Here is a 27,615-nt window from a genome sequence, read left to right on the forward strand (position 1 = left end):
ATGGCAAAATACTTGGACTTTATAAAAAAAGATACATATATAGCAAATGAGCTCAAAAGATTGCTCAACATCACTAGGAATGAAGGAAAGACAAAATAAACTACAATGAGATGTTACTACACACTTACTAAAATTATTAAAATCATAAGACTGATACCACATTTGCAGTGATGTCGATGGAGCTAGAATGTATTATGCTAAGCGAAATCAGTCAGTCAGAGAAGGACAAATACCACAGGATTTCACTCCTATGTGGAATTTAAGAAACAAAACAGATGAACATATGGCAAGGTGATGGCGGGGGGCAGGAAAGGGAGGGAAACAAATCACAAGTGACTCTTAATGATAGAGAACAAACTATAAAGGGAAGTGAGTGAGAGATGGGCTAGAGGGATAATGGGTACTAAGGAGGGCACCTGTTGTGATGAGCACTGGGTGTTGTATGGAAGTGATGAATCAGTGAATTCTACTCCTGAAACCAATACTGCACTGTATGTTAACTAACCAGAATTTAAATAAAAATTTGAAAACAGAAAAAGGACTAAGTGTTGGTGATAACTGGAATTATCATATACTGGTGGTGAGCAAGTAAAATGGTGCAACCATTTTGGAACACAGTTTGGCAGTTTCTTATAAAGTTAAGCATATACTTGCTTATAACCCAGCAATTCTACTTCTAGATATCTACCCAACAGAAATAAAAACACGTTCAGACAAAACTCATACATCAATGTTCATAGGAGCTTTATATATAATATTCCCTCAAAGTGAAAATAATCCAAATATTCATCAACTTCTATATGGACAAATTTTATTATATCAGTATAATGGAATACTCATCTTCAATAAAAATCAATGAGCTACTGAAGTAAGCAGAAACACAGGATAAATCTAAGAAACATTCTGCTGAATAAAAGAATCCAGAAACAAAAAAAGCACATATTGTAGAATTTTATTAACATGAAATTTTAGAATGGGGAAAATTAATCTATGGTGACAGAAAGTAGATCAGAAATTGGGGGGAGGGGGGGTCACGGGAGTTGGGGGGGTTGGTTACTGACTATAAAGGGATATAAGAGAACTTTTGGGAGTGACACGAAGTTCACTATTTTTTTTAATGTTTATTTATTTTTGAGAGAGAGAGAGAAAGAGCACAAGCAGGGGAGGAGCAGGGAGAGAGGGAGACACAGAACCCGAAGCAGGCTCCAGGCTCTGAGCTGTCAGCACACAGCCCGACATGGGGCTCAAACCCACAAACTGAGAGATCATGACCTGAGCCAAAGTTGGATGCTTAACCAACTGGGCCAACCAGGCACCCCCACAAAGTTCTATATCTTGATTATAATAGTTGTTACAAAGGTGTATATATTTGTCAAAACTCAGAAACATAACATTTTATTTTTTTTATAAAGATGACTTTTTTAAGTTTATTAGAGAGAGAGAGTGTAGGGGAGGGGCAGAAAGAAAGGGAGAGAAAGAATCCTAACCAGGCTCCATGCTGTCAGTGTGGAGCCCGACATGGAGCTTGAAGTCACGAACAGTGAGATCATGAGCAGAAGTCAAGAGTCACACACTTAACCGAACGAGCCACCCAGGCGCCCCACGAACCATACTGTCTTAAAATGAACCCAGGATTTGTTTTAATCAGGTATTGCAAGACAAAGACATGGAAAAAACTGTCATGAAGGAAGAAGTTTATACCCACAGTTCCCTAGAAACAGGAAGCATGCCACACCACATCAGGCCACATGGGAAGCACCAGGGCAATCAGGAGGCAGGGGAAAGAGAAAAATGTGGCAAAAATCTTTACTGTGGTTTTCACCAGAGAAAAAAATGGGCCAGATGTGATAAGCAAGCTAAACATAAGACTGACTAGTCTCAATAATTACAGGGGTCTCCACAGTGTAAGAACAACCCCCTAGTTGGCTGGTACCTAGACCTGGGGTAATTAGAGCAAGAGTATGACAGCTCAGTAAAGGAGGTGGTTGGAGCAGGCTCTGAACTGGTTGGTTCACACATGAAAGATGCACTGCTAACAGGGAAATCCTTTGCTATCTCTAAGAATTAGGTAACCCTGGAAAGGTCAGTCTCTCCAGTCTCAGGATCAAGAAGGGTCCACATGTCAAAACACTAGAAAATACAGACCAAAAAAAGGCATGACTAACACATATATAGTTAAAAGGATGCATTTAATTGAATGTGTCATATTTCAATAAAGTTGATATAAAAATTAAAATTTTAAGAATAAATAAAACATCAAAGTGGCTAATTCACTGAAAAGGTTGCCAGCACCAAAAAGTATTTACTCAGTTTTAAAAGAAAAAAAATTCTTATACACTAACAATGAAGCAACAGAAAGACAAATAAAGAAACTGATCCCATTCACAATTGCACCAAGAAGCATAAAATACCTAGGAATAAATCTAACCAAAGATGTAAAGGATCTGTATGCTGAAAACTATAGAAAGCTTATGAAGGCAATTGAAGAAGATTTAAAGAAATGGAAAGACATTCCCTGCTCATGGATTGGAAAAATAAATATTGTCAAAATGTCAATACTACCCAAAGCTATCTACACATTCAATGCAATCCCAATCAAAATTGCACCAGCATTCTTCTCGAAACTAGAACAAGCAATCCTAAAATTCATATGGAACCACAAAAGGCCCCGAATAGCCAAAGGAATTTTGAAGAAGAAGACCAAAGCAGGAGGCATCACAATCCCAGACTTCAGCCTCTACTACAAAGCTGTCATCATCAAGACAGCATGGTATTGGCACAAAAACAGACACACAGACCAATGGAATAGAATAGAAACCCCAGAACTAGACCCACAAACATATGGCCAACTCATCTTTGACAAAGCAGGAAAGAACATCCAATGGAAAAAAGACAGCCTCTTTAACAAATGGTGCTGGGAGAACTGGACAGCAACATGCAGAAGGTTGAAACTAGACCACTTTCTCACACCATTTACAAAAATAAACTCAAAATGGATAAAGGACCTAAATGTGAGACAGGAAACCATCAAAACCCTAGAGGAGAAAGCAGGAAAAGACCTCTCTGACCTCAGCCGTAGCAATCTCTTACTCGACACATCCCCAAAGGCAAGGGAATTAAAAGCAAAAGTGAATTACTGGGACCTTATGAAGATAAAAAGCTTCTGCACAGCAAAGGAAACAACCAACAAAACTAAAAGGCAACCAACGGAATGGGAAAAGATATTTGCAAATGACATATCGGACAAAGGGCTAGTATCTAAAATCTATAAAGAGCTCACCAAACTCCACACCCGAAAAACAAATAACCCAGTGAAGAAATGGGCAGAAAACATGAATAGACACTTCTCTAAAGAAGACATCCAGATGGCCAACAGGCACATGAAAAGATGTTCAGCGTCGCTCCTTATCAGGGAAATACAAATCAAAACCACACTCAGGTATCACCTCACGCCAGTCAGAGTGGCCAAAATGAACAAATCAGGAGACTATAGATGCTGGAGAGGATGTGGAGAAACGGGAACCCTCTTGCACTGTTGGTGGGAATGCAAATTGGTGCAGCCGCTCTGGAAAGCAGTGTGGAGGTTCCTCAGAAAATTAAAAATTAAAAATAGACCTACCCTATGACCCAGCAATAGCACTGCTAGGAATTTACCCAAGGGATACAGGAGTACTGATGCATAGGGGCACTTGTACCCCAATGTTCATAGCAGCACTCTCAACAATAGCCAAATTATGGAAAGAGCCTAAATGTCCATCAACTGATGAATGGATAAAGAAATTGTGGTTTATATACACAATGGAATACTACGTGGCAATGAGAAAAAATGAAATATGGCCTTTTGTAGCAACGTGGATGGAACTGGAGAGTGTGATGCTAAGTGAAATAAGCCATACAGAGAAAGACAGATACCATATGGTTTCACTCTTATGTGGATCCTGAGAAACTTAACGGGAACCCATGGGGGAGGGGAAGGAAAAAAAAAAAAAAAAAAAAGGACGTTAGAGTGGGAGAGAGCCAAAGCATAAGAGACTGTTAAAAACTGAGAACAAACTGAGGGTTGATGGGGGGTGGGAGGGAGGGGCGGGTGGGTGATGGGCATTGAGGAGGGCACCTTTTGGGATGAGCACTGGGTGTTGTATGGAAACCAATTTGTCAATAAACTTCATATTAAAAAAAATAATAATAAAAAAAATAAAAGAAAAAAAAATCCTAATTTTCTAAAATGGTAGCATTACTTAAATGTGGAATTACTCTACAATATGGATTTTACCAATTATAGAAGTCTAATGTGGGGTGCCTGGGTGGCTCAATAGATTAAGTGTCCAATTCTTGGTTTCAACTCAGGTCATGATCCCATAGTTTCGTGAGTTCAAGCCTGGCATCGGGCTCCACACTGTTAGTTTGGGATTCTCTGCCTCCCTCTCTCTCACCCCCTCCCCCACTTACTCTCTCTCTCTCTCTCTCTCTCAAAATAAATAAACTTAAAAAAATTTTAAGTAAGTCTAATGTACTTATAGAGATGTGATCAATTTTTTTTTTTTTTGGTTGTTTTTCTAAGGTGTATGGTATCATCACTAGGCCCTATATCCCTGGAGTATCCAGCCAATGACATCCACTTTTCTTCTTCATCTTTTTTTCTTGTTCAATGATCCTCAACCCCAGAGCTACATATTAGAATCATAAAACTGGTACGGAGGAAGGCCTTAACATCAGAATCTTTTTATGTATTTTTTATGTATTTATTTTTTTAAGTTTATTTATTTATTTTGAAAGAAAGAGACCTTGTGTGCACACAAGTGAGGGAGGGACAGAGAGAGAGGGAGAGAGAGAATCCCAAGAAGGCTCTGTACTGTCAGTGCAGAGCCCAATAAGGGGCCTGATCTCACAAACTGAGATCATGACCTGCCTGAGCTGAGATCAAGAGGTGAACACTAAACCAAGTGAACCACTCAGGCACGCCTCATCAGAATTTTCTTAAAGCTTCCCTAATGGTTTTAATGAATAGCTATAGTTGAAAACTACTTCCTACTATACATAAGATTGAATTTGAACATCATCTAAATATAAGATATTTTAATGCAAGCATATCAAGGCAAAGTATAGAAAACACATTATAATATAAATATAGTGGAAAACTATACTGATACAGTGTTATCATGCTTTGGGTACTTTCCATTTTTGTAAGCCATGCTGGCTCCCAAAAATCCAATATAAAAGTAAAACAAAACAATACGAAAAAACTAGAAAAAAAATTATAAAACTAAATTAAAAGTTAGAAACTAAATTTCTGGAGCACCTGAGGGGCTAAGTCAGTTAAGCATCTATTCAGCTCTTCATTTTGGCTCTGGTTGTGATCTCATGGTTGGTGTTTTCCAGCCCCACATCAGGCTCTGTGCTGACAGCACAGATCCTGCTTAGGATCCTCTCTCTCACTCTCTTTGCTCCTCCCCTGCTCGCATGCTCTCTGTCTCTCAAAATAAATGAACTTTAAAAAAAAATTTACAGAAACTAAATTTCTACATCTTAATTACAAAACCAGAAAAGTAAATATAAATTCAAAGCTCTAATGATAGGTTCCCAGCCAATTAATCTGAAAAGAAGAAATTGCTTACCTGCAAAATCATTATTACAGCCACTTGACGGGTCTATGACTCTAGAAACAATAACTCTCCTACTCTACAGCTTCTACACTACATCCCAGAAATTTTACCATTCCAGTTCCTATTAACATTCCAGTATACATCCATCTCTTGGCTCTCTAAAGAAGCTTCCTTCCAACAGGTAGAGTTAGGAATATGGGCTATTTCCATGGCAGATAACAGCATGAAGAACTCACACTATCCTTCAACCTTCAGGACAGAAACAATACAAGTAAATAGTATTTACACCAAATTTGCCACAAGAGTCACATGGCGTTATATGCCTACAAGAACTGTGAAATACGGAAGGGTGTATGAAATTTGGTGAGGAGTAAACAAATACGCCACAGAATGGAATTGCTAGGTCATAAAGTGAGTATTTTCTACCTCACTAAATAATGCCAGATTGTTTTTCCAAAGTTGTTTTGTACCAATGTATACTATACAGGGATTCTTACTGCTCCACATTTTTGTTAATATTTGGCACCATCCAACTTTTGGCCATTGCCAAACTAAAGCCAATCCGCTTACACTGTTCTTGCCCCAAATATTCTGGCTGCGGAATCAGCAGATACCCTCACCAACCAAAAGTTACCCAGATTAGTGAATTCTGTTCTTAGTTTGCTAAGAGTGTGTATCATAAATGGAAGTTGAATTTTATGAAATAAGTCTGCATCTGCTAATTATGTAGTCTTCCTCCTTTAATAATTAAAATAACACTTAAATAATTCAATGAGCAGACACTGTTGAAATTGCCTTACATATCCTAACTCATTCAATCTTTCCAATGAACAAGTGAAGTATTAGTTACATTTAACAGATAATGAAATGCAGACACCGAGATTTAATTACTTGGCACAGGTACTACCACCAAACAACAAAGAACAATGAGGTTTCAGGGTCTGGGTTCTTAATTCTCTCTCAAAACCTATTAGGTTTTGAGCAAGTTATCTAATACCTTGGTGTTTCAGTTTTCTCATCTATAAAAGGAGGGTAATGTCACCTACCTCATAAAGCTGTTTTTACAATTAAATGAAGTAATATATCTGAAGTCCTTAAAACAATTCCTAAAACATCATAAAGCACTACATAAATATTTTGCTAACATTCTCTTACCTTTTCAACTTCAATCTATCTATAGATAGATTCCATTTCTTATTCTTAGATTAGTTATCTATGGCTTGTTTATTTTTATTATTTTTAGCAGGTTTTGCCTATTTCAAAAAACTAAGTTTCATTTTCTCTTGCACATTCATTTTCTAGTTCATTAATTTGGGGGCTCTTACATTTTTTAATTTTTTTAATTTTTATTATTTTTTTAATATGAAATTTATTGTCAAATTGGTTTCCATACAACACCCAGTGCTCAGCCCAACAGGTGCCCTCCTCAAAACCCATCACCCACCCTCCCCTCCCTTCCACCCCCCATCAACCCTCAGTTCGTTCTCAGTTTTTACGAGTCTCTTATGGTTTGGCTCCCTCCCTAACTTCTTTTTCCCTTCCCCTCCTCCATGGTCTTCTGTTAAGTTTCTCAGGATCCACATAGGAGTGAAAACATATGGTATCTGTCTTTCTCTGTATGACTGATTTCACTTAGCATAACACTCTCCAGTTCCATCCACGTTGCTACAAAAGGCCATATTTCATTCTTTCTCATTGCCACGTAGTATTCCATTGTGTATTTCGTTAACCACAATTTCGTTATCCATTCACCAGTTGATGGACATTTAGGCTCTTTCCATAATTTGGCTATTGTTGAAAGTGCTGCTATAAACATTGGGGTACAAGTGCCCCTATGCATCAGCACTCCTATATCCCTTGGGTAAATTCCTAGCAGTGATATTGCTGGGTCATAGGGTAGATCTATTTTTAATTTTTTGAGGAACCTCCAAACTGTTTTCCAGAGTGGCTGCACCAGTATGCATTCCCAACAATACAAGAGGGTTCCCATTTCTCCACATCCTCGCCAGCATCTATAGTCTCCGGATTTGTTCATTTTAGCCACTCTAACCGGCATGACATGGTATCTGAGCGTGGTTTTGATTTGTATCTCCCTGATGAGGAGTGACGTTCAGCATCTTTTCATGTGCCTGCTGGACATCTGGATGTCTTCCTTAGAGAAGTGTCTATTCATGTCTTCTGCCCATTTCTTCACTGGATTATTTGTTTTTCAGGTGTGGAGTTTGGTGAGTTCTTTATAGATTTTGGATACTAGTCCTTTGTCCAATATGTCATTTGCAAATATCTTTTTCCAAGCTGTCGGCTGCCTTTTAGTTTTGTTGATTGTTTCCATTGCAGTGCTGAAGCTTTTTATCTTCATGAGGTCCCAATAGCTCATTTTTGCTTTTAATTCCCTTGCCTTTGGAGATGTGTCAAGTAAGAAATTGCTGCGGCTGAGGTCAGAGAGGTCTTTTCCTGCTTTCTCCTCCAGGGTTTTGATGGTTTCCTGTCTCACATTCAGGTCCTTTATCCATTTTGAGTTTATTTTTGTGAGTGGTATAAGAAAGTGATCTAGTTTCATTCTTCTGCATGTTGCTGTCCAGTTCTCCCAGCACCATTTGTTAAAGAGACTGTCTTTTTTCCATTGGATATTCTTTCCTGCTTTGTCAATGAGTTGGCCATACTTTCGTGGGTCCAATTCTGGAGTTTCTATTCGATTCCATTGATCTATGCGTCTGTTTTTGTGCCAATACCATGCTGTCTTGATGATTATAGCTTTGTAGTAGAGGCTAAAGTCTGGGATTGTGATGTCTCTCGCTTTGGTCTTCTTCTTCAATATTACTTTGGCTATTCGGGGCCTTTTGTGGTTACATACAAATTTTAGGATTGCTTGTTCTAGCTTCAAGAAGAATGTTGGTGCAATTTTGATTGGGATTGCATTGAATGTGTAGATAGCTTTGGGAGTATTGACATTTTAACAATATTTATTCTTCCAATCCATGAGCATGGAATGTTTTTTCCATTTCTTTATATCTTCCTTTCATTCATCAGCTTTCTATAGTTTTCAGCATACAGATCTTTTGCATCTTTGGTTAGGTTTATTCCTAGGTTATTTTATGATTCTTGGTGCCATTGTGAATGGGATCAGTTTCTTTATTTGTCTTTCTGTTGCTTCATTATTAGTGTATAAGAATGCAACTGATTTCTGTACACTGATTTTGTATCCTGCGATTTCGCTGAATTCATGTATCAGTTCTAGTAGACTTTTGGTGGAGTCTATCGGGTTTTCCATGTATAATACCATGTCATCTGCAAAAAGTGAAAGCTTGACTTCATCTTTGCCAATTTTGATGCCTTTGATTTCCTTTTGTTGTCTGTATTATTTCTTTTTCAAGTTTATTCTGTTTTCTCCTTTCTAACTCCTTAAGTAGAACACTCAAGTCATATTTTGAACCGTTCCTTCTTCTCTTATGTAAACATTATAAATTACTGTCACTGAAGCTTTAGCTACATCCAAGTTTTGTAATATGGTATTTATTATAATTCAATTCTAGTTACTTTAAATTTCCATTTAGGTTTTCTTTTCCCTGACTCATAAGTTGTTTCCCTAACTGCTCTATGAATGTCAGGGGAAAAAATGTGTTTCCTCTAATTGCTAGTTTCATGTTGATTTTGTTTTCAAAATCTTTTTGTTTTTAAGATTTTATTTTTAAGTAATCTCTACACCCAAAGTGGGCTTGAACTCACAACCGCAAGATCACGAGTCCATGCTCCACTCACAGAGCCAGCCAGGCGCCCCCAGAATCTTTTTTATTCTTAACCTTTTTTTGCTACTTCTAGAGAGGCCAAGAAGGTCTAGAGTGGCTAGACCTTCAATAACTAGAAGAGATATGTTTAAAAGTCACCTACTATGGGGCTCCTGGGTGGCTCAGTCGGTTAAGCACCCGACTTCAGCTCAGGTCATGATCTCACAGTTCATGAGTTCGAGCCCTTAATCAGGCTCTATACTGATTTTGTGCCTCTCTTTGCCCATCCCCTGCTCATGCTTTCTCTCTCCCCACCCCCGCTCTCTCTCTCACACAAAAAAAATAAAAATAAAAAAATCACCTACTATAGTAGATGTGTCCATTTCTCCTGGACATTTCTGCTTCATGTATTTCCAAAAATACTCTTCTTGGTGAGTTAACCTTTTATCATTACATTTATCATTAATAATTTTCATGTCTATTTTAACTGATGTGACTGCAGTTATCAGCTTTCTTTTTGTCTCAGTATCTTTTTCTGTTTTTTTTTTTGCTTTCAATCTTTCTATATTTGTATATCTTGAATATATGCTCTTTAAGCAGCAGATACAGATAGATATTATTTTTTCCAGTCCAACAAATTTTTGTCTTCTCTGCATTATTTAGTCTGCTTTCACTTAATGTGGTTTTTATAACGTGCTGGAATTTATTTCTACTACATGATTCTATTGCTTTGTACTTGTTCTGTAACTTATGTTCTTTTTCATACCCCTTCTTACATTCTTTTTAGTTCTCTTTCTATATTCTATTTTCACTCTAATAATTTGGAAATTACACACTCTACTTTTATTCATTTAGATGTGTAGACTTGAAATTTTACCATGCATACTTCATACTTTAGTTAATATCTTTATTCTCAAAACATAATAGAACCTTATGAAATAGAAAGGGGGCATGGGAATATGGTACAGTAAGAGGACCCTGAGCTGAGCCCCTTCCACGTTTTCAACTAGATACTATCCACATCCAAGTCAATAAACCAGACAGCACCTGAAGACTGACAGAACAAACTCCACAAGTAAATATAGAGAAGCAAGTGCATCTGAAAGGCTAAGAAGGTCAGGAAGGTGGAGGGAGGCTGCCCACAGGAGGCAGGAAGCTGCAGGAGCACAGAGGGCAGAGAAACTGGCCCTCTCACCAGGGAGCACACACAGGAAAAACTAATCCCCATAATGCCTGGCTTTAAAAGTCAGAGGAGCTGAACTCAGTGAGTTAGTAAGAACCAGTGAGGCTAAGAACCTGGAGCTTTGGAGGTCAGCTGACTCAGCACTGAGTGAGCCCAAAAGGCAAGTGATAGCCCAGTCATCACCCTTAAAGAGACAGCAGCCTACACAGAGAGGCAACAGCAACAACAACAACCAAAGAAATGGCAATTTACACAACACTGGGGCAAAGAGGACACAGATCTCTTCACAATTACTTCTGAGTGTGTTGGGGGACTTCTCTGAAAATGAGAGAGGTGGCAGGTGCCATTTTTCTCTCCCGGCCCACAGTATAAGCACAGAGACATACGCGAGAAGCAGGGCTGCACAGACACTTGCTACCTAACCTGCTAGCAGCGTACCATGCTCACAAGTTCTAAGGAGAATTTGCCCACTCCAAGCCTACTGGCCTCAGCCCTGGGCTCAGGACAAATTTTGTTAAAGTTGAAGGGGCACCCCATCCAGCAGGCCTAGTGCATAGCTGTCACCGTGCACTGTGTGCATCCATCCCACTGCACCCAGCTGTTCACCCTCAGCCACTTTCTTGTGTGTCACACAGGCACATTTCCCTGGCCACCCTGGCACACAGGGCCCAGACACCTCAGTACTTCAGAGGGTCCAGCACAGGACTAGTAGCCTGCTGCAAATTTTGCTAACACTGCCACCCTGCTCCCAAGTTCCCTCACATGCATGCCACCCCAGAGCTGACCTGCCTGAGTCCCAATGACACCACAGAGAAAAAGTACAGCCCACAACAGCCAGAGTCAGCGCAGAGACTGCAATGAAAGGAAATGTGACTCAGGCACAAAAGCAGGGAATAAGCAACACACTTAGGATACTCTCCTGAAAGCCAGGTTCTGATAAAGAAGAGACACTGCACTGCTGGGCATTCCAGGACCTTTTCTTCATAAAGTCACTACTCTCAAGAGGAGAAGACACAGCTGACTTTCTTTAACACAGAGATGCAGACAAAATAAGGAGACAGAGAAATTTATCCCAAATGAAAGAACAGAACAAGGTCACAGCGAGCGATCTAAGAGTAAGAGATATAAGCAACATACCTGATAAAGAATTGAAAACAATGATCATAAGAATACTGACTGGACTCCAGAAAAGAATTCAAGAAATGAGTGAGACTCAGATATAAAAAAACAACACAGGAGAGAGGGCACAATCAATGAAATGAGCAACACGCTTGATGAAATCAAGAGGAGGATGGAAGAAGCAGAAGAATAAATAAGTGACCTAGAAGACAAGGTAATGGAAAGTAATCAAGGTGAACAAAAGTGACAGAAAAAAACTGTGCAAAATGAGAACAGACTTAGGGAACTCAGTTGACACCACCACATGTAATAACATTCATGTTATAGGAGAAGTTCCAGAAAAAGAGAAAGGAGGTGGCAGAAAATTTATTTAAAGAAGAGCTATAATCTGGGGAAGGAAACATAGACAGATTAAGGCGTCACAGAGAACCCCTCAACAGGATCAACAAAAACAGACCCATACCAAGGCATGTTATAATTAAATTTGCAAAATATAGTGATAAAGAAAAAAATTTTAAATCAGCAAGACAAAAGAGGCCTTAACTTACAAGGGAAAACCCATGAGGCTAGGAGGAAATTTCTCAACAGAAATTTAGCAAGCCAGAAGGGAGTGGCATAATATATTCAATATGCTGAACGGGAAAAATCTGCAACCAAAGCTACTCTAGCCAGCAAGGCTTTCATTCAGAAAAAATAAGAGAGAGATTTCTCAAACAACAACCAAAGGAGTTCATGACCACCAAACCAGCTCTGCAAGAAATATTAAAAGGGACTCTTTTAATGGAAAAGAGACCAAAAGTGACAATATAGAAGTAGAAAACACAAAAGTAGTAAAAATGAATTACTCTTTCTGTAAAAAAAAATATCAGTCAAGGAACTCATTAAAAAAAAGGATATAAAATATAATATGGGGCACCTGGGTGGCTCAGTCAGTTGGGCATCTGACTCTTGATCTCAGCTCAGGTCATGATCTCATGTTTCATAAGTTCAAGCCCCGTGTCAGGCTCTTCACTGACAGCGTGGAGCCTGCTTGGAATTCTCTCTCCCTTGCTCTCTGCCCCTACCCCACTCATCCTCTCTCTTTCTCTCTCTCTCTCTCTCTCTCTCTCACCCTATCCCTCCCTCCATCCCTCCCTCAAGAAAAATGAATAAATGTAAAAAAAAATTTTTTTTAAATACAATAACAAGAGCACCTGAGTGGCTCAATTGGTTAAGCATCCAACTTTGGCTCAGGTCATGATCTTGCCATTCCTGAGTTCAAGCGCCATATCAGGCTCTGTGCTGACAGCTCAGAGCCTGGAACCTGTTTCAGATTCTGTGTCTCCCTCTCTCTCTCTGCCCCTCCCCTGCTAGTGCTCTCTCTCTCTCTCTCTCTCTCTCTCTCAAAAGTAAATAAACATTAAAAAAAATACAATAACATACTCTTAAAACATGGGGAGAAAAGGAAAGAATGGGTTCAAACTTAAATGACCGTCAACTTATTATATAGACTGCTATATGCATTAGAGGTTATATAAAAAACCAACAGTAACCATTTGTCAAAAACCACTAATAAATATGCAAAGAATAAAATGAAAACAATCAAAATATATCACTTAAAAATCAAAAAACCATGAAATAAAGAAATGAAAAAAATCTACAGAAACCACAAAATAAGCAATAATATGGCAATAAATGCATAACTAGCAATAATTACTTTGAATGTAAATGGACTAAATGCTCCCCTCAAAAGACACACGGTGATAAAATGGATTAAAAAAAACAAGACCCATCTATATGCTGCCTACAAGAGACCCATTTTAGACTATATACACCTGCAGATTTAAAGTGAGGGTATGGAGAAACATCTACCATGGAAATATGTATCAAAGGGAAACCAGAGTAACAAGGCTTATATCAAACAAAATAGACTTCAAAACAAAGACAGTAACAAGAGACAAAAAAGGACACTATATAATAATAAAGAAGATAATCCAACAAGAGGATCTAACAACTGTAAATATTAATGCACTCAACCAACAGAGGAGCACCTAAATACATAAAACAGCTAATAAAAAATAAATAAAATAAAGGAACTAGTTGATAATAATACAATAATGCTAGGGGACTTTAACACCCTGCTTACATTAATAGATTATCTAAACAGAACATCAACAAGTAAACAATGGCTCTGAATGACACACTGGAACAGATGAATTTAATAAATATATTCAGAACATTCCATTGCAAAACAGCATAATACACATTCTATTCAAACACACACAGAACATTCTCCAGAACAGCTCACATATTAGCCCGCAAAACAAAGCTCAACAAATTAAAGAGGACTGAAATCATACCATGCATATTGTCTGGCCATAATGCTATGAAACTAGAAGTCAACCACAAGAAAAAAATCTAGAAAGATCACAAACACATGAAGGTTAAATAACATGCTACTAAACAATGAATGAGTCAACAAAGAAACAAAGAAGAAATAAAAAAATATATGGAAACAAATAAAAATGAAGACACAACAGTCCAAAACCTCTAGGATGCAGCAAAAGTGGTTCTAAGAGGGAAGTTTATACAACACAGGCCTACCTTAAGAAGCAAGAAAAATTTCAAACACACAGCTTAACCTTATACCTCAACAAACTAGAAAAAGAACAACAAAAGAACCTAAAACCAGCAGAATGAAGAAAATAATAAAGATGAGAGCAAAAATAAATCACACAGAAACTAAAATAACAATACAACAGATCAGTGAAACCAGGAGCTGGTTCTTTGGGGAAAAAAAAATCAATAAAATTAATAAAGCTCCAGCCAAACTTTTCAAGAAAAAGAGTAAGGGCTCAAATAAAATCACAAATGAGAGAGAAGAAATAACCAACACTGTAGAAAAACAAACAGAGAATATTATGAAAAACTATATGCCAACAAATTGGATGACCTAGAAGAAAAGGGTAAAAACATACAAACTATCAAAACTTAAACAGGAGGAAACAGAAAATTGAACCAACCAATGACCAGAAAAGAAACTGAGTAATACAAAAAATCCCAACAAACAAAAGTCCAGGACTAGACAGCTATAAAAAAGAGCTAACACCTATTCTTCTTAAACTCTTCCAAAAATTAGAAGAGGAAGGAAAACTTTCAAATTCATTCTGAGGTCAACATTACCCCGATACCAAAACCAGATAAAAGATACCACTAAAAATGAGAACTACAGGCCAATATCCCTAATGAACATAGATGCAAAAATTCTCAGTAAAACACCAGCAAACCAAATTCAACAATTCATTTTAAAAATCACCACAGTCAAGGGGTTGCAAGTATGTTTCAATATTCACAAATCAATGAGTGTGATACATCACATCAACAGGAGATAAGATAAAAGCCACATGATCATTACAATAGATGCAGAAAAACCAGTTGACAAAGTACATCCATTCGTGATAAAAAAAAAAAAAAAACTCTCAACAAAACAGGTTTAGAGGAAACATACCTCAACATAATAAAGACCATCTATAAAAAACCCAGAGTTACCATCATCCTTAGTAAGGGAAAAATAGCTTTTCCTCTAAGTTCAGGAAGAAGACAAGGAAGCCTACTCTCACCACTTTTATTCACCTGGGTTTAGAGCTCAGGTTTAGAATCTTGCAGTTCGTGAGTTCAAGTCCCACACCAGGCTCACTGCTGTCAGTGCAGAGCCCACTTCAGATCCTCTGTCCCTCTCTGCCTCTCCCCTGCTCATGCTTGCACTCTCTCCCTCTCTCTCAAAAATAAACATTAAAAATAATTTAAAAAATAAAACAATCAACAAAACAATCAACAGCTAAGGAAACAATCAGCAAACCTAAAAGGCAACTGACAGAATGCGAGAAGATATTTGCAAATGACATATCTGATAAAGGGTTAGCATCCAAAATATATAAAGAACTTATAAAACTTAACACCCCAAAAACCAATAATCCAACTTAAAATAGGTAGAAGACATGAAAAGACATTTCTCCAAAGGAGACATACAGATGGCCAACAGACACATGAAAAGATGCTCAACATCATTCATCATTAGGGAAATGCACATCAAAACAACAGTAAGATATCACCTCATACCTGTCATATGACTAACATCAACAACACAAGAAACAATAGGTGTGGGGCGCCTGGGTGGCGCAGTCGGTTAAGCGTCCGACTTCAGCCAGGTCACGATCTCGCGGTCTGTGGGTTTGAGCCCCGCGTCGGGCTCTGGGCTGATGGCTCAGAGCCTGGAGCCTGTTTCCAGTTCTGTGTCTCCCTCTCTCTCTGCCCCTCCCCCGTTCATGCTCTGTCTCTCTCTGTCCCAAAAATAAATAAAAAACGTTGAAAAAAATTAAAAAAAAAAAAAAAAGAAACAATAGGTGTTGGCCATGATGCTGAGAAAGGGGAACTCTGCTGCACTGTTTTGGGGAATGCAAACTGGTTCAGCCACTCTGGAAAACAGTGGAGGTTCCTCAAAAAGTTAAAAATAGAACTACCCTATGATCCAACAACTGCACTACTGGTTATTTACCCAAAGAATACAAAAATACTAATTCAAAGGGATACGTGCACCCCTGTTTATGGCAGCATTATTTGCAATAGCCAAGATACGGAAACAGCCCAAGGATCCAAGTGGAAGATTGTAAGCTTCTAGGGATTTATCCGTCTCTTCTAGGTTGTTCAATTTATTGATGTATAATTGTTCACAGTAGTTTTTTTCTGATTTTTTGCATTCTGTAATATCAGTTGTAACTTCTCTCTCATTTCTGATTTCATTCATGTGAGCCATCTTTTCCTCTTAGGAAGTCTAGCTAAATGTTTGTCATTTTTATCTTTCCAAAGAATCAGTTCTTAGCATCACTGATCTTTCCTATTGTCTTTTTGTCTCCACCTCATTGATACCCACTCAGATCTTTATTATTTCCTTCCTTCTACTTACTTGGGTATCACTTGTTCTTTACATGTAAAGTTAGATTGATTGAGATTTTTCATGTTTCTTGAGTCAGGTCTTTATTGCTATGAAATTCCCTTCTATAACCACTTCTGTTGCATCCCAAAGATTTTGGTATATCATATTTCGGTTTTCATTTGTCTCTGAATATTCTTTTATTTCTCCTTTGATTTCCTCAATCACATTTTTATGGTTTTTCCATTTTTCTTCTTGTAATTGATTTCTGGTTTTATATTACTGTGGTTGAAAAAATGCTTATATGCTTTCAATTTTCTTGAACTTATTCGGAGTTGTTCTGGGACCTAACGTGATCTATCCTGGAAAATGTTTCATGTGGACTTGACAAGAATGTGTATTCTGCAACTTTTGGATGGCATGTTCTCTCTATATATCTATTAAGTCCATCTGGTCTAACATATCATTTAAAACCAATGTTTCCTTATCACTATCGTCTAGATTATCTATCCATTGACATAAGTGGGGTATTAATGTTGCCTACTATTATTCTGTGGTCAATTTCTCTCATCAAGTCTTTCAATACTTGCTTTATATATTTTAGTGCTTCTATGCCAAGCACATATATGTTTATAAATGCTGTATCTTCTTGCTAAATTAACCACTTTATCATTATGCATTGCTCCTGTCTTTTATTACATTCTTTGTTTTCAAGTCCATTTTGATAGAAGGACAACTACATCAGCTTTGTTTTCATCTCCATTTGCATGGAATATCTTTTTCCATCCCTCTATTTTCAGTCTCTGTGTGTCCTTATTCTGGAGTGAGTCTCTTATAGGCAGCATACAGATAAGTCTTTTTTAAAATCCTCTGAGCCACTCTATGTCTTCGGGTTGGTAAATTAGTCCATTTACACTTAAAGTAATTATTGATAGGTGTGTATTTATTGCCATTTTATTAACTGTTTTATGGCTGTTTTTGTAATTCCTCTCTGTTCTTCTCTTTTTTTCTTCATTCTTGGTAACTTTCTTGATAATTTCTTATTGTTATGTTTAGATTCCTTTCTCATTTTCTTTTATACGTTTACTACAAGGTTTTGCTTTGTGGTTACCATGAAGTTCTCATATAACATCCTCTATACAACAGTCTATTTTGAGTTGATAGTAACTTACATTTGAATATATTCCAAAAATGTACATTTTTATTCTTCCACAATGTTTTATGTTTTTGATATTGCAGCTTACACATTTTTATTTTATGTATCCCTGAGTAAGTTATTGTAGTCTTAGTTTCATCTCTTGATATTCATACTAGTTTTATGTGATTAAGCCACTACCTTTACTATATATTTATATTTTCCAATGAGATTTTAGCTTTACTATGTTTATCATTAATTTTTATCATAATTAATTAGCCATTTATTTTCCCCTTAAAGAAATCCCTTCAGCATTTCTTATAAAGCTGGTTGCTGGTAATGAACTCTATCAGCTTTTGCTTATTGGAAAAAATCCTATTCTAAAATATAACCTTGGGGCGTCTGGGTGACTCAGTCAGTTAAGCATCCGACTTCAACTCAGGTCATGATCTCGCGATTCGTGAGTTCAAGCCCCACATCGGGCTCTGTGCTGACAGCTCAGAGCCTGGAGCCTTGTTCAGATTCTGTATCTCCCTCTCTCTCTGCTCCTCCCCTGCTTGCATTCTCTCTCTCCCTCAAAATAAATAAACATTTAAAAAAAATTTTTTTAAAGATAACCTTGCTAGGTAGTGAATTCTTAATTGCATGTTTTCTCCTTTCAGTACTTTGAATAGGTCACACCATGCTCTTCTAGCCTAGAAAGTTTCTGCTGAAAAATCTGCCTCTAGTACTATGGGGTTTCCCTCGTATAGAAAGCGTTGTTTTTCTCTTGCTGCTTTTAAGTCTCTCTTTAACTTTTGACATTTTAATTATAATGTGTTTCGGTGTGATCTCTTTATCTTATTTAGAATTCTCTGGGATTCCTGGGCCTGGGTGTCTGTTTCCTAACCCAGAATGAGGAAGTTTTCAGCCATTATTTCTTCAAGCAATTGTTCTGCTCCTTTCTCTCCTTCTAGGATCCCTATAACGTGGATGTTATTCTGCTTGATGTTGTTGCAAAGTTCCCTTAAGGCATCTTCACTTTTTAAAATTCTTTTTGCTGCTGTCTAGGTAACTTTTCGTTGCTTTGTCTTCTAGCACACTGATCCATTCTTCTGCTTCATCCAGTTTGATGATAAACTCCTCTAATATATTTTCCAGTTCAATTTCTGTATTCTTCAACTCTGTGACTTCTTTTTGCTCCTTTCTTTGTATATTTTTTGTATATTTTGTATATTTTATACAAAATATATTTTGTATATTTTATACAAAATATATTTTGTATATTTTATACAAAATATATTTTGTATATTTTTTGAAGTTTTCACTGTGTTCATTCATTTCCCTTTTGAGTTTAGTGATCATATTTATAACCATTACTTTGAACTCTTTATCAAGTAGATTACTTACCTCCACCTCAGTAAAGTCTTTTTCTGAGATTTTGTCTTGTTCTTTTGTCTAGAACATATTTTTCTGTCTATTCATTTTACCCAATTCTAATTCTTCACATTAGGTGAAATAGCTACCTCTCACAGTCTTAAAGAAATGGCCTTTTGTAAGCAATGACATGTGGGGCCCAGAAGCTCAATCCCCCTTCCACCCAGCAACCAGAGCTAGGCACTTAACGGGCACCCCCCATGTGGGTTGAATACAACATCTGGATATGACAAAGCTGCAGCTACAATGTGGGGAGTGGGGTGTACTTACGCAGACAGCTGTGGCACAGAGGGGCAGGGTACTTGCCCAGACAGCTATAGTGCAGCTGCAGCTCAGGGGGTGTGAGATGCTTGCAGGCTGACTGCGATATGGCACATGGGGGGTGGAGCACACCCACCTGCACTAACAGGTTAGGACATTGCCAAAGTGGTGCTCACAAATGCTGGCATTTACAAGAGAGACTGAGATGACAAAAATAGCACCCACCAGCAATTCTGTGGCCAGAGAGAGTACCAACAGATTCCTGCCCTTCTGGCAGTCCCTTTAAGAATAAAGACTACGACTTTCTCCTTCACATATGGTCCAGGTGCTTTTCAATCTGCTCATTTTTTGCTAGCTCCTAGGGTGAGTGAGTCTGCCTGCAAGACCTTTAACAGGAGGTTCTCCATTTCCTACAGTTCTATGGTTCTCCTGGACATAGTCTCCACTGGTCTTACACTTTGAGGACTTGTTTCTATGGTGCAGAATCCAAGGGCTGGGGTACCCGATGTGGAGCACAAAACACTTGCTCCTCAGGGGAAAGATTTTTAAGATCCCTCCTGATTGCAGGTCAGTGTACCTGGGCCGGGATTTCTGGCAAGAGTGTTATCTCTGCCTCTCCTACTCATCTCAATGTGGCCCTTTTGTTCTTTGCTGTGGAAGAACTGTTTGTCTGGTTTTCAGAACTTTTCCAGAGGAAGTTATTTCAAATGTAGCTATAGATTTGCTGTGTCCAGTGAGAGAAGGTGAGTTCAGGATCTTCCTACACCTCTATCTTAAAATGTCCCTTTGAGGTCCAAGTTTTACAATCTGAATACTGAAGCTGTATTTCAATCACCTATTTTCCTTCAATAAACATGGTTCTGAAAAATAAATCTAATACTACTACTTAGAGACAGAAAAGCAAAACAAGTTAACAATAAAATATGTTTGCAATTCTCTGCAAAGTTAGACTCTTAGGACCAAATATTACTGCCAAAGAGCATTAACATGTAATTACTTACAATTCTCAGCTTCTCGCTTTAATAAGAAAAGTATGATCCCACAGGATTCTCTGTAAAGAATATTAAAACTTTCTACTATTTCTAATATAGAGTTAAAAGGTACGATTTATGGAAAAGTGGTATTTTTTAAATAACAAAAGCCCTTGTAAATGCAGCAAATATTTAGAAAGCACAGTGAAAAAAAACAAAATTTCTCAAATGCAATTCTTACAAACATTGACATTAAAAAGCCAGCTTAAGAACTTCAGAAGCTTAAAATGTGACACAAAATCAGAATACTGAAAGTGAAAAAATAACAAAGCATTAAAGAAGGTTTCGCCTACAAAAATAAAAAGCATTAGCAGTGAAGCCATTTTTCACCTCATTTACTCCACATCTATCTTTCTCCCCTAAACATGCTCATCTCAAAAAAAAAAAAAAAAAATTAAGGTCACTAATTATCTCCAACATGACAAATCCAATAGATACTTTTCTCTTTGTCATCTCACAAGACCTGTCAGCAACCAGCATACAAAAGAGTTCATCATACCATCCTTTTTTAAACACTTCCCCCTTGGAGCTTTCCTAACACCACACACCCCTGGCTTTCTCATGGATTCTCGTGCCATTTCCTTCTGTAGAAAAGACTTTCTTATCCTACATTTGTACTTTTAAAATTTCCTCAGAGCAAAGCCCTGTTCTTTCCAATACCCAATCTACACCTTTTCCTAGATGATCTCATCCCTCCCCTTAGTTTTAATATTGACCATAAACCCAAATTCCTATCTCCAGTCACAACTCTATTGTGAATCAACCTCTGCCATGAATTCTCGATTTACTTCATTGAACTGTCAACTGGACATCTCAAAGTGGATATCTCAGTGGCAAGTAAAACTAGACTAAATGTCCAAAATAGGACTTTTGACTCTCCCTCTGCCTTTGAAATTATTTCATACATACATTCTACAAATATTTACTAAGCATATGTTCAGGCACTGTGCTGTATATTGGCACAACAATGTGAACTTGGGGGAGATGGATGGTAAGTTGTAAAAAGAGCTGTGATGAATATAAATCATGCCTTATGATACAGAATAAGGGGGGAAAGCTGCTGCTGATACACTAGTCAAAACATGCCTCTACAATCTTGTATCTTCTCCCTCAAAAAATGGCACCAATCTAAAGGCTCCAGGCAGAAACCTAGGTATCTGTTTCCCACAAACAATCCAACAGGCGGCTCTACAGGGTTCTAACTCTAAATCCACCTTGAAGTTGAAGAGAACACAAGCAAGCAAAAAAGAGAGATATGGACACATAATGACAATTTTAACAGATATCACAGTAGGAAATGCATTAAGCTATGGGAGAAAACTGCAGCGAAACCCAACTCAGTCTGGGAGAAATCAGAAAAAGCTTCCCGGAGGAAGGACAATTAGGATAAGTCCAGATGATCACTAAAAAAATGCCAATCAAAAAAGATATACATGACTATGTCAAGAACAGAGAATAGGACAACATAGCACATCACAGAATCTAAAACATGTCCAAGATGATAAAATCATAGAAGAGGGAGAGGGGATTAAGAAAAGGCCAAAGGAGGGGTGCCTGGGTGGCGCAGTCGGTTAAGCGTCCAACTTCAGCCAGGTCACGATCTCGCGGTCCGGGAGTTCGAGCCCCGCGTCAGGCTCTGGGCTGATGGCTCAGAGCCTGGAGCCTGTTTCCGATTCTGTGTCTCCCTCTCACTCTGCCCCTCCCCCGTTCATGCTCTGTCTCTCTCTGTCCCAAAAATAAATAAAACGTTGAAAAAAAAAATTAAAAAAAAAAAAAAGCCAAAGGAAAGCAGAAGTTATCAAAGATTAAAAAGATCATGGCACAAGGGCACAGAAGTCAACCTGGAAAGTCTTCTATGGGCCAAATACGGGGCAATTTGGACTATAAGGAATTAAAATACACCAAAATCCAGAAGCTTGTGATGACAAAAAATGAAAATTAAAGTGAAAACTTTCACCGAACAATTCATTATAAATTATTCTGACAAATGATAAAGGCAAACAATCAAATATATGTTACCTTTCCTATAGCAAAGAGTAGCCAAATAGGTGGTAAGAGAAATCTCTTCCAGGAAATAAATGTGGGAAGAATTAAAGAATCAGGATATTACCATTTCACAATTCCTAACAAGATAGTGGATTCAGACAATAATCAACAAAAGATGCTAAAACCATTAAGGAAAGGAGAATCTTATAATAGAAAAACAAGGCTGATACAATATGAAATTACTCATCAATCTAAGCATCACTAAAAGGGGGACAACTTGACACTATGTAATTCTAATGGAAAGGAAGTATACGAAAAACATCTATGGTATATTTTTATTAAAAAAAAAAAAACTGGACCTGAATCTAATAAAGTATCTAACTACCAGTTCTCAGGAAATAGATAATAAGCTAAAGCAGTGGTCCTCAATCTTGAGCATGAGAATAACCTGGAAGGAACTGGTTAAAACACACATTGCTGGGAAGCACTGAATTAAAGAAACCCATAAGAAAGCAAACATAAAGAATGTGGGAAATTTTAAAGGAAAAATAACCCAGTTTCAGCAACAAATCCTATTTTAAAAGGGTGAGAGGGATGTTATAGAATCAAAATTACTTAAGCAACGTAACTGCAAATATAATATACAGACCCTTTTAAGATTCTAATCCAAACAAAGCCACTGTAAAAAGACATACTGAAACAACTAAGAAAATATTAATATAGCCTAAGAATAGATAATATTAAGAAATATCTACAATAATAGAATAATGGCTATGTTTTTAAAAATGACCTTAAGTTAATTTAAAAACAAGGTCAAGGCTAGAAACTTTGCAAAAGCCACACAATATACGGCCACTTTAAGGAGTTTGGGCCCAAACAGAATGGTTTTACACATAAACATGGAATCATCATAGCACAACAACTTCTGGTTTCTGAATGTCATGTGCTAATAAGCACTGCATTAAGTACTTAACCATGACTTATCTCTTTGAATCCTTAAAATAACTCTGTAATGCAGATATTAAATTCTATAACACTTTGCATGCTGATCATAATCAGAATTAGCATTTGTAAAGGATGAAGCGTTGAGAATAGTCTGGAGAAAGGCAAGAGGAACAGAAAAAAGAACAATTAAGAGATTGTTACAACAGGGTAAGAATTTCTGATACAGACAGGAAGAGCAAAAGTTCACATATTAAGAATAAAACAAAAATACAGAATTTTTTAACTAAACATTATGTCCTACAGACATTTAGCTCTGAAACAAACTTCTTCTCCAAATTAGACTTCTTCCCAGAAATTTAATTTTTAAATTAAAGCAATCATTTCATATGCACTATAGTTATTGGACTTACACTTAATTCTTCCATTGCAAAGTGGTGTGATGGAGAAAACATAAAACTATTCATTTTCCTAAAAGAAACTTCTTCCCCAAATTCTCCAAACTATGAAACAAGTTATTGTTTTAATTCTACAAATTACTGAAATAATATCCCCGTGATATTTTTCACACTCATCTCCAGCTCAAGAAGCTTAGATAAGCACACAATATTTTAAGGCTCCTAAAGCTTCATATCACAAGTTTCTCCTATCCTAGAGCCCTACTGTGACTTATTACCACCGTGCCTTGTATATTGTTAACTCTAGAAACTGACTCTTAGACGCTGAACTATGGTTAGTTGCCAATGGCTAACAGTGTCCAAGTCAGATTTAACAACTTAAGCTGACTAAAACAAAACAAAACCAAAAAAGGATTCTAGAAAGGAAAGCATGATATACTGGAATGAAATTTTAATCTACTCTAAAACCTGAGTTACATCATTTGTTATTAGGGAAATGCAAATCAAAACCACAATAAGATTCCACTACATCCACTAAAATGGCTATAATCAGAAAGACTCAAAAATGGTCAACACGGTAAATATTGTTGGTGTTTTTTACAATACAAAAAAAACAAACAAACAAACAACTTTGAAAGACCAGCAATATCAGCTTTGGAGAGGATAGAGTAACTGTAACCTTCACACACTGCCAGTGGGAAAACAAAATGGTACAATTGCTTCAGAGAAGTTTAGCAATTTTTTAAAAAAATTTCTTTCGTTTTTGAAGGTCACTTATTTATTTCGAGAGAGAGAGAGTGCATAGGCACGAGTGGGGGAGTGGCAGAGAGAGAAAGGACAGAGAATCTCCCAAGCAGGCTCCACGCTGTTGGGACAGAGATGGATGCAGGGCTGGATCTCATGACCCTGAGACCATGACCTGAGCCAAGATCGAGAGTTAGACGACCAACTAACCAAGCGACCCAGGCACCCCAAGTTTTTAAAAAGTTAAGCGTATACCTAGCATGTGACCCAGCAATCCCACTCCTAGGTAACCATCCAAGAGATATGAAAACATATGTCTGCATAAAGATTTGTACACAAATGTTCATAGCAGCAGTGTTCATCACAGCCCAAATCTGGAAACAACCCAAATGTTTGCCAGTTGGTAGTGAATGGATAAACATATTTTGGTACATCCATACAATGGAATACTACTCAGCAACAAAATAGAAAGAACTACTGATAAGTGCAACTTAGATGAATCTCAAAATCATCACTCTGATTTAAAACAAGCCAGACAGAAAAGGCTATATAAACAATATGATCACATTTATAGGAAATTTTAGAAAAGTCAAACCTTTTGTCATTAGAGCAGATAAGGGACTGCCTTCAGTGACAATAGTTTAAGAATGGACTGCAAAGAGGCTTAAGGGAACTTTCTGGGGATGGAAGTATTCTAAAACTTCACTGGGGTAGTGAGTACAAAACTGTGTACATATAACAAAATTCACAGAACTGTGCTCTTAGAATGGCTCAATTTCATTGCATGTAAATTACAGCCCAGTGAAGTTGTTTAAAAAAAAATACCTGGGCTAACTAGATCTACAAGTTACTAGCTGTGTGAATGTTAACTAGTTTTCATTTTCTCACATTCACACTTGTACACATTTTATTTTTAAAAGCAATCATTTCTAAATTGTACTGCACTTATTGGGTTTACACATAATTCTTACTTCCACTGTAAAAAGGATCACATAGTTATCTATATTGCTACTTGTTCTATCTCACAAGGTTGTTGTGAAATATCACATGAGATAACTAATGAGAAAGTGCTTTGGCAACTCTAAACTACTATTACACAACTATATAGTAGGCTTTACATTTTTTAAAAATAGACACGAAAATTTTTTTTTCACGAGTGAGTGACTTGAGACCCTTGGAAACCTGAGTATCCCAAAGTCAATCTTTGCCCAGAAATGGAAAGCCTAATCAAGTGTCACCTTTATAATATTCTCAACTGCTTTCTACTGACTCCTGATTTACTGGATGTCTCAATGGAGTACTAACTACACTACACTTTCATCTTTCAAAAGAAAATCAGGAAAGAAATGTTTTTTAAAAGTTATTAGATGAGCATGGCAAGGCATTTATTTCCAAGTGCAAAAGACCCAAACCTAGAAAAACATCTTTTACTAAATAAACACCTTTCCAAAATGTCCATACTGAGATTTTTCTTCCTCTAAAAGTCAGTGAATTTCTTTCCATTTAATACTACAATTCCACATGTATTACTCAATGTTTAATAATGTGACCTGCATTACAAAGAGAGTGAATAATTTTAAGAATATCAAAACCTTGTACCAGTGTGGTACAGTCATTTTAAACTTTTGCCTGTTGCAAAATTTAACAGACTCTCATTTTTTCCTACTACTACTGAACCACTGGGCTCTCTGCTGTCTTACCAGGTTTGAGTGATACGTGACATTTAGCCCAGTTATATTTACAAGTTTCCACACCGCAGCAAGTATGAAGGCTATGTGAAAGACATAACCTCTTCTTCAAATGCGGTTTGGAGACTAAATTTTACCTTGAATTCACGTTTCTATTACATTAAATCTTACAATTCTACGAAGTTTTTTCTGCCAGCAACAGGTAGTGCAACCAAAAATGAACAAAGCCTGTAATACCACAAAAGATTTTGCTATCGTTTTCAATTTTTAGACTTATTTTTGGTAAATTCTAACGGGATGATTCGATGGTCAATTCTAAGACCGTGCTTCATCTGAATCAGTCCAGTCAGTAGTAACCATAACCTCTTAGGTTTCATCTTTCTCCTTCGATAACACTAGGATCGCTCGTTCCGGCCAACTGCACACCTCCAGTATTCGTTTCCAAGAAACCTGAAAGAATGGCACCTTGCCTACTTGCTCCTCTAGTCTTCTACCCTCAGAAGGTTGCCCAAAACGTGCAGCTCCTCTCCACAACAGCGAGTAAGGGGAATGCAACACCCAGAGGGCGACTTGGTCGCTAGGAGGAGGGGAGAACTTCTCAGCCCAGAGGACCGAGGCTGAGATCCAACCCAGCCCGCTCCCAACTCTACTCGCTTCCAGGAAGGAGTGTGGACCCTACGCTCAGGCCGCGGTGGTCGGTGGGGAAGGCACAGCCGCGCGTGGAAGTCGGGCAGGACATAAACAAACAGACCGGGAGGAGGGGAAGGGGCCAACGGAGGGATAGGGGTGGTGGGGAGGCAGGACCTCGCTCTAGCCCTCTAGCACAAGTCCCCAGCTGCCCAGCCCCACCTCACTGAGGCCCAGGTCCAAGTACCCGCGCAGCAATGCCGCGCGGACACGAACACCAAAGGCCCCTGCACATCTGGAGCCCCAAGCCCACAAGGCCATCGGCTCCGCGCCCCCCCGCCCCGCAGCGCCCTACCTGAACGCGCAATCTGGGTCTCGAGCGTCCCGACCGGGCGCGCCCAGCCCGCTCCTCTTGCTGAAGAGCTTCTGGAACAGCGTAGGGGCCATGCTGACCACGGCCAGATCAGGGTTTTTCCTTAGGGCGATTGCTAGGCCCCCGCTCCTAGAGCCGCCCCGCCACCCCCATGAGCGCCCCAGTCATATGACAGAAATTAGTCACTTCAAACGGCCACGGCGCGCGGGGCGGGGCGCGAGGCAAGACCGGCGTCCATTGGCTGGCGGTGAGCCGCATCACGTGGCGGCGCGCAGAGCAGGGGGCAAGGCGGGGGCGTGGGGCGGAGCTGGCCCCCATAGGCTAACGAGTGGATTCCCTCACGTGGCAGCTCACGGGGCGGGGTGTGCGCGGAAAGGAGGGGAGGGGCGGGGAATAGAGGTGGTTGGGGAAGCGAAGGGGGAACGCGCTCGGGTCACGGTCCTTCTCTGTGACGTTGGCTGCTGCTATCTGAGGC

General features: G+C 38.4%; 1 protein-coding gene across 1 annotated transcript in view; it reads right to left on the reverse strand.

The window, feature by feature from the left end:
- Window positions 1–27,271, reverse strand: part of FNIP1 (folliculin interacting protein 1) — a 148,909-nt gene extending 121,638 nt beyond the window's left edge. The window contains exon 1 of the mRNA XM_047084294.1: window positions 27,123–27,271. Coding sequence (XP_046940250.1) covers window positions 27,123–27,214 — 92 coding nt within the window. The 5' untranslated portion in view covers window positions 27,215–27,271. The remainder of the gene's footprint in view (window positions 1–27,122) is intronic.
- Window positions 27,272–27,615: the final 344 nt, after the last annotated feature.

Source organism: Lynx rufus, unplaced genomic scaffold, assembly GCF_022079265.1.
Source record: "Lynx rufus isolate CCGP_SWC_20201006 ecotype Redwood Valley unplaced genomic scaffold, mLynRuf1.p SCAF_1, whole genome shotgun sequence".
Classification (NCBI taxonomy): domain Eukaryota; kingdom Metazoa; phylum Chordata; class Mammalia; order Carnivora; family Felidae; genus Lynx; species Lynx rufus.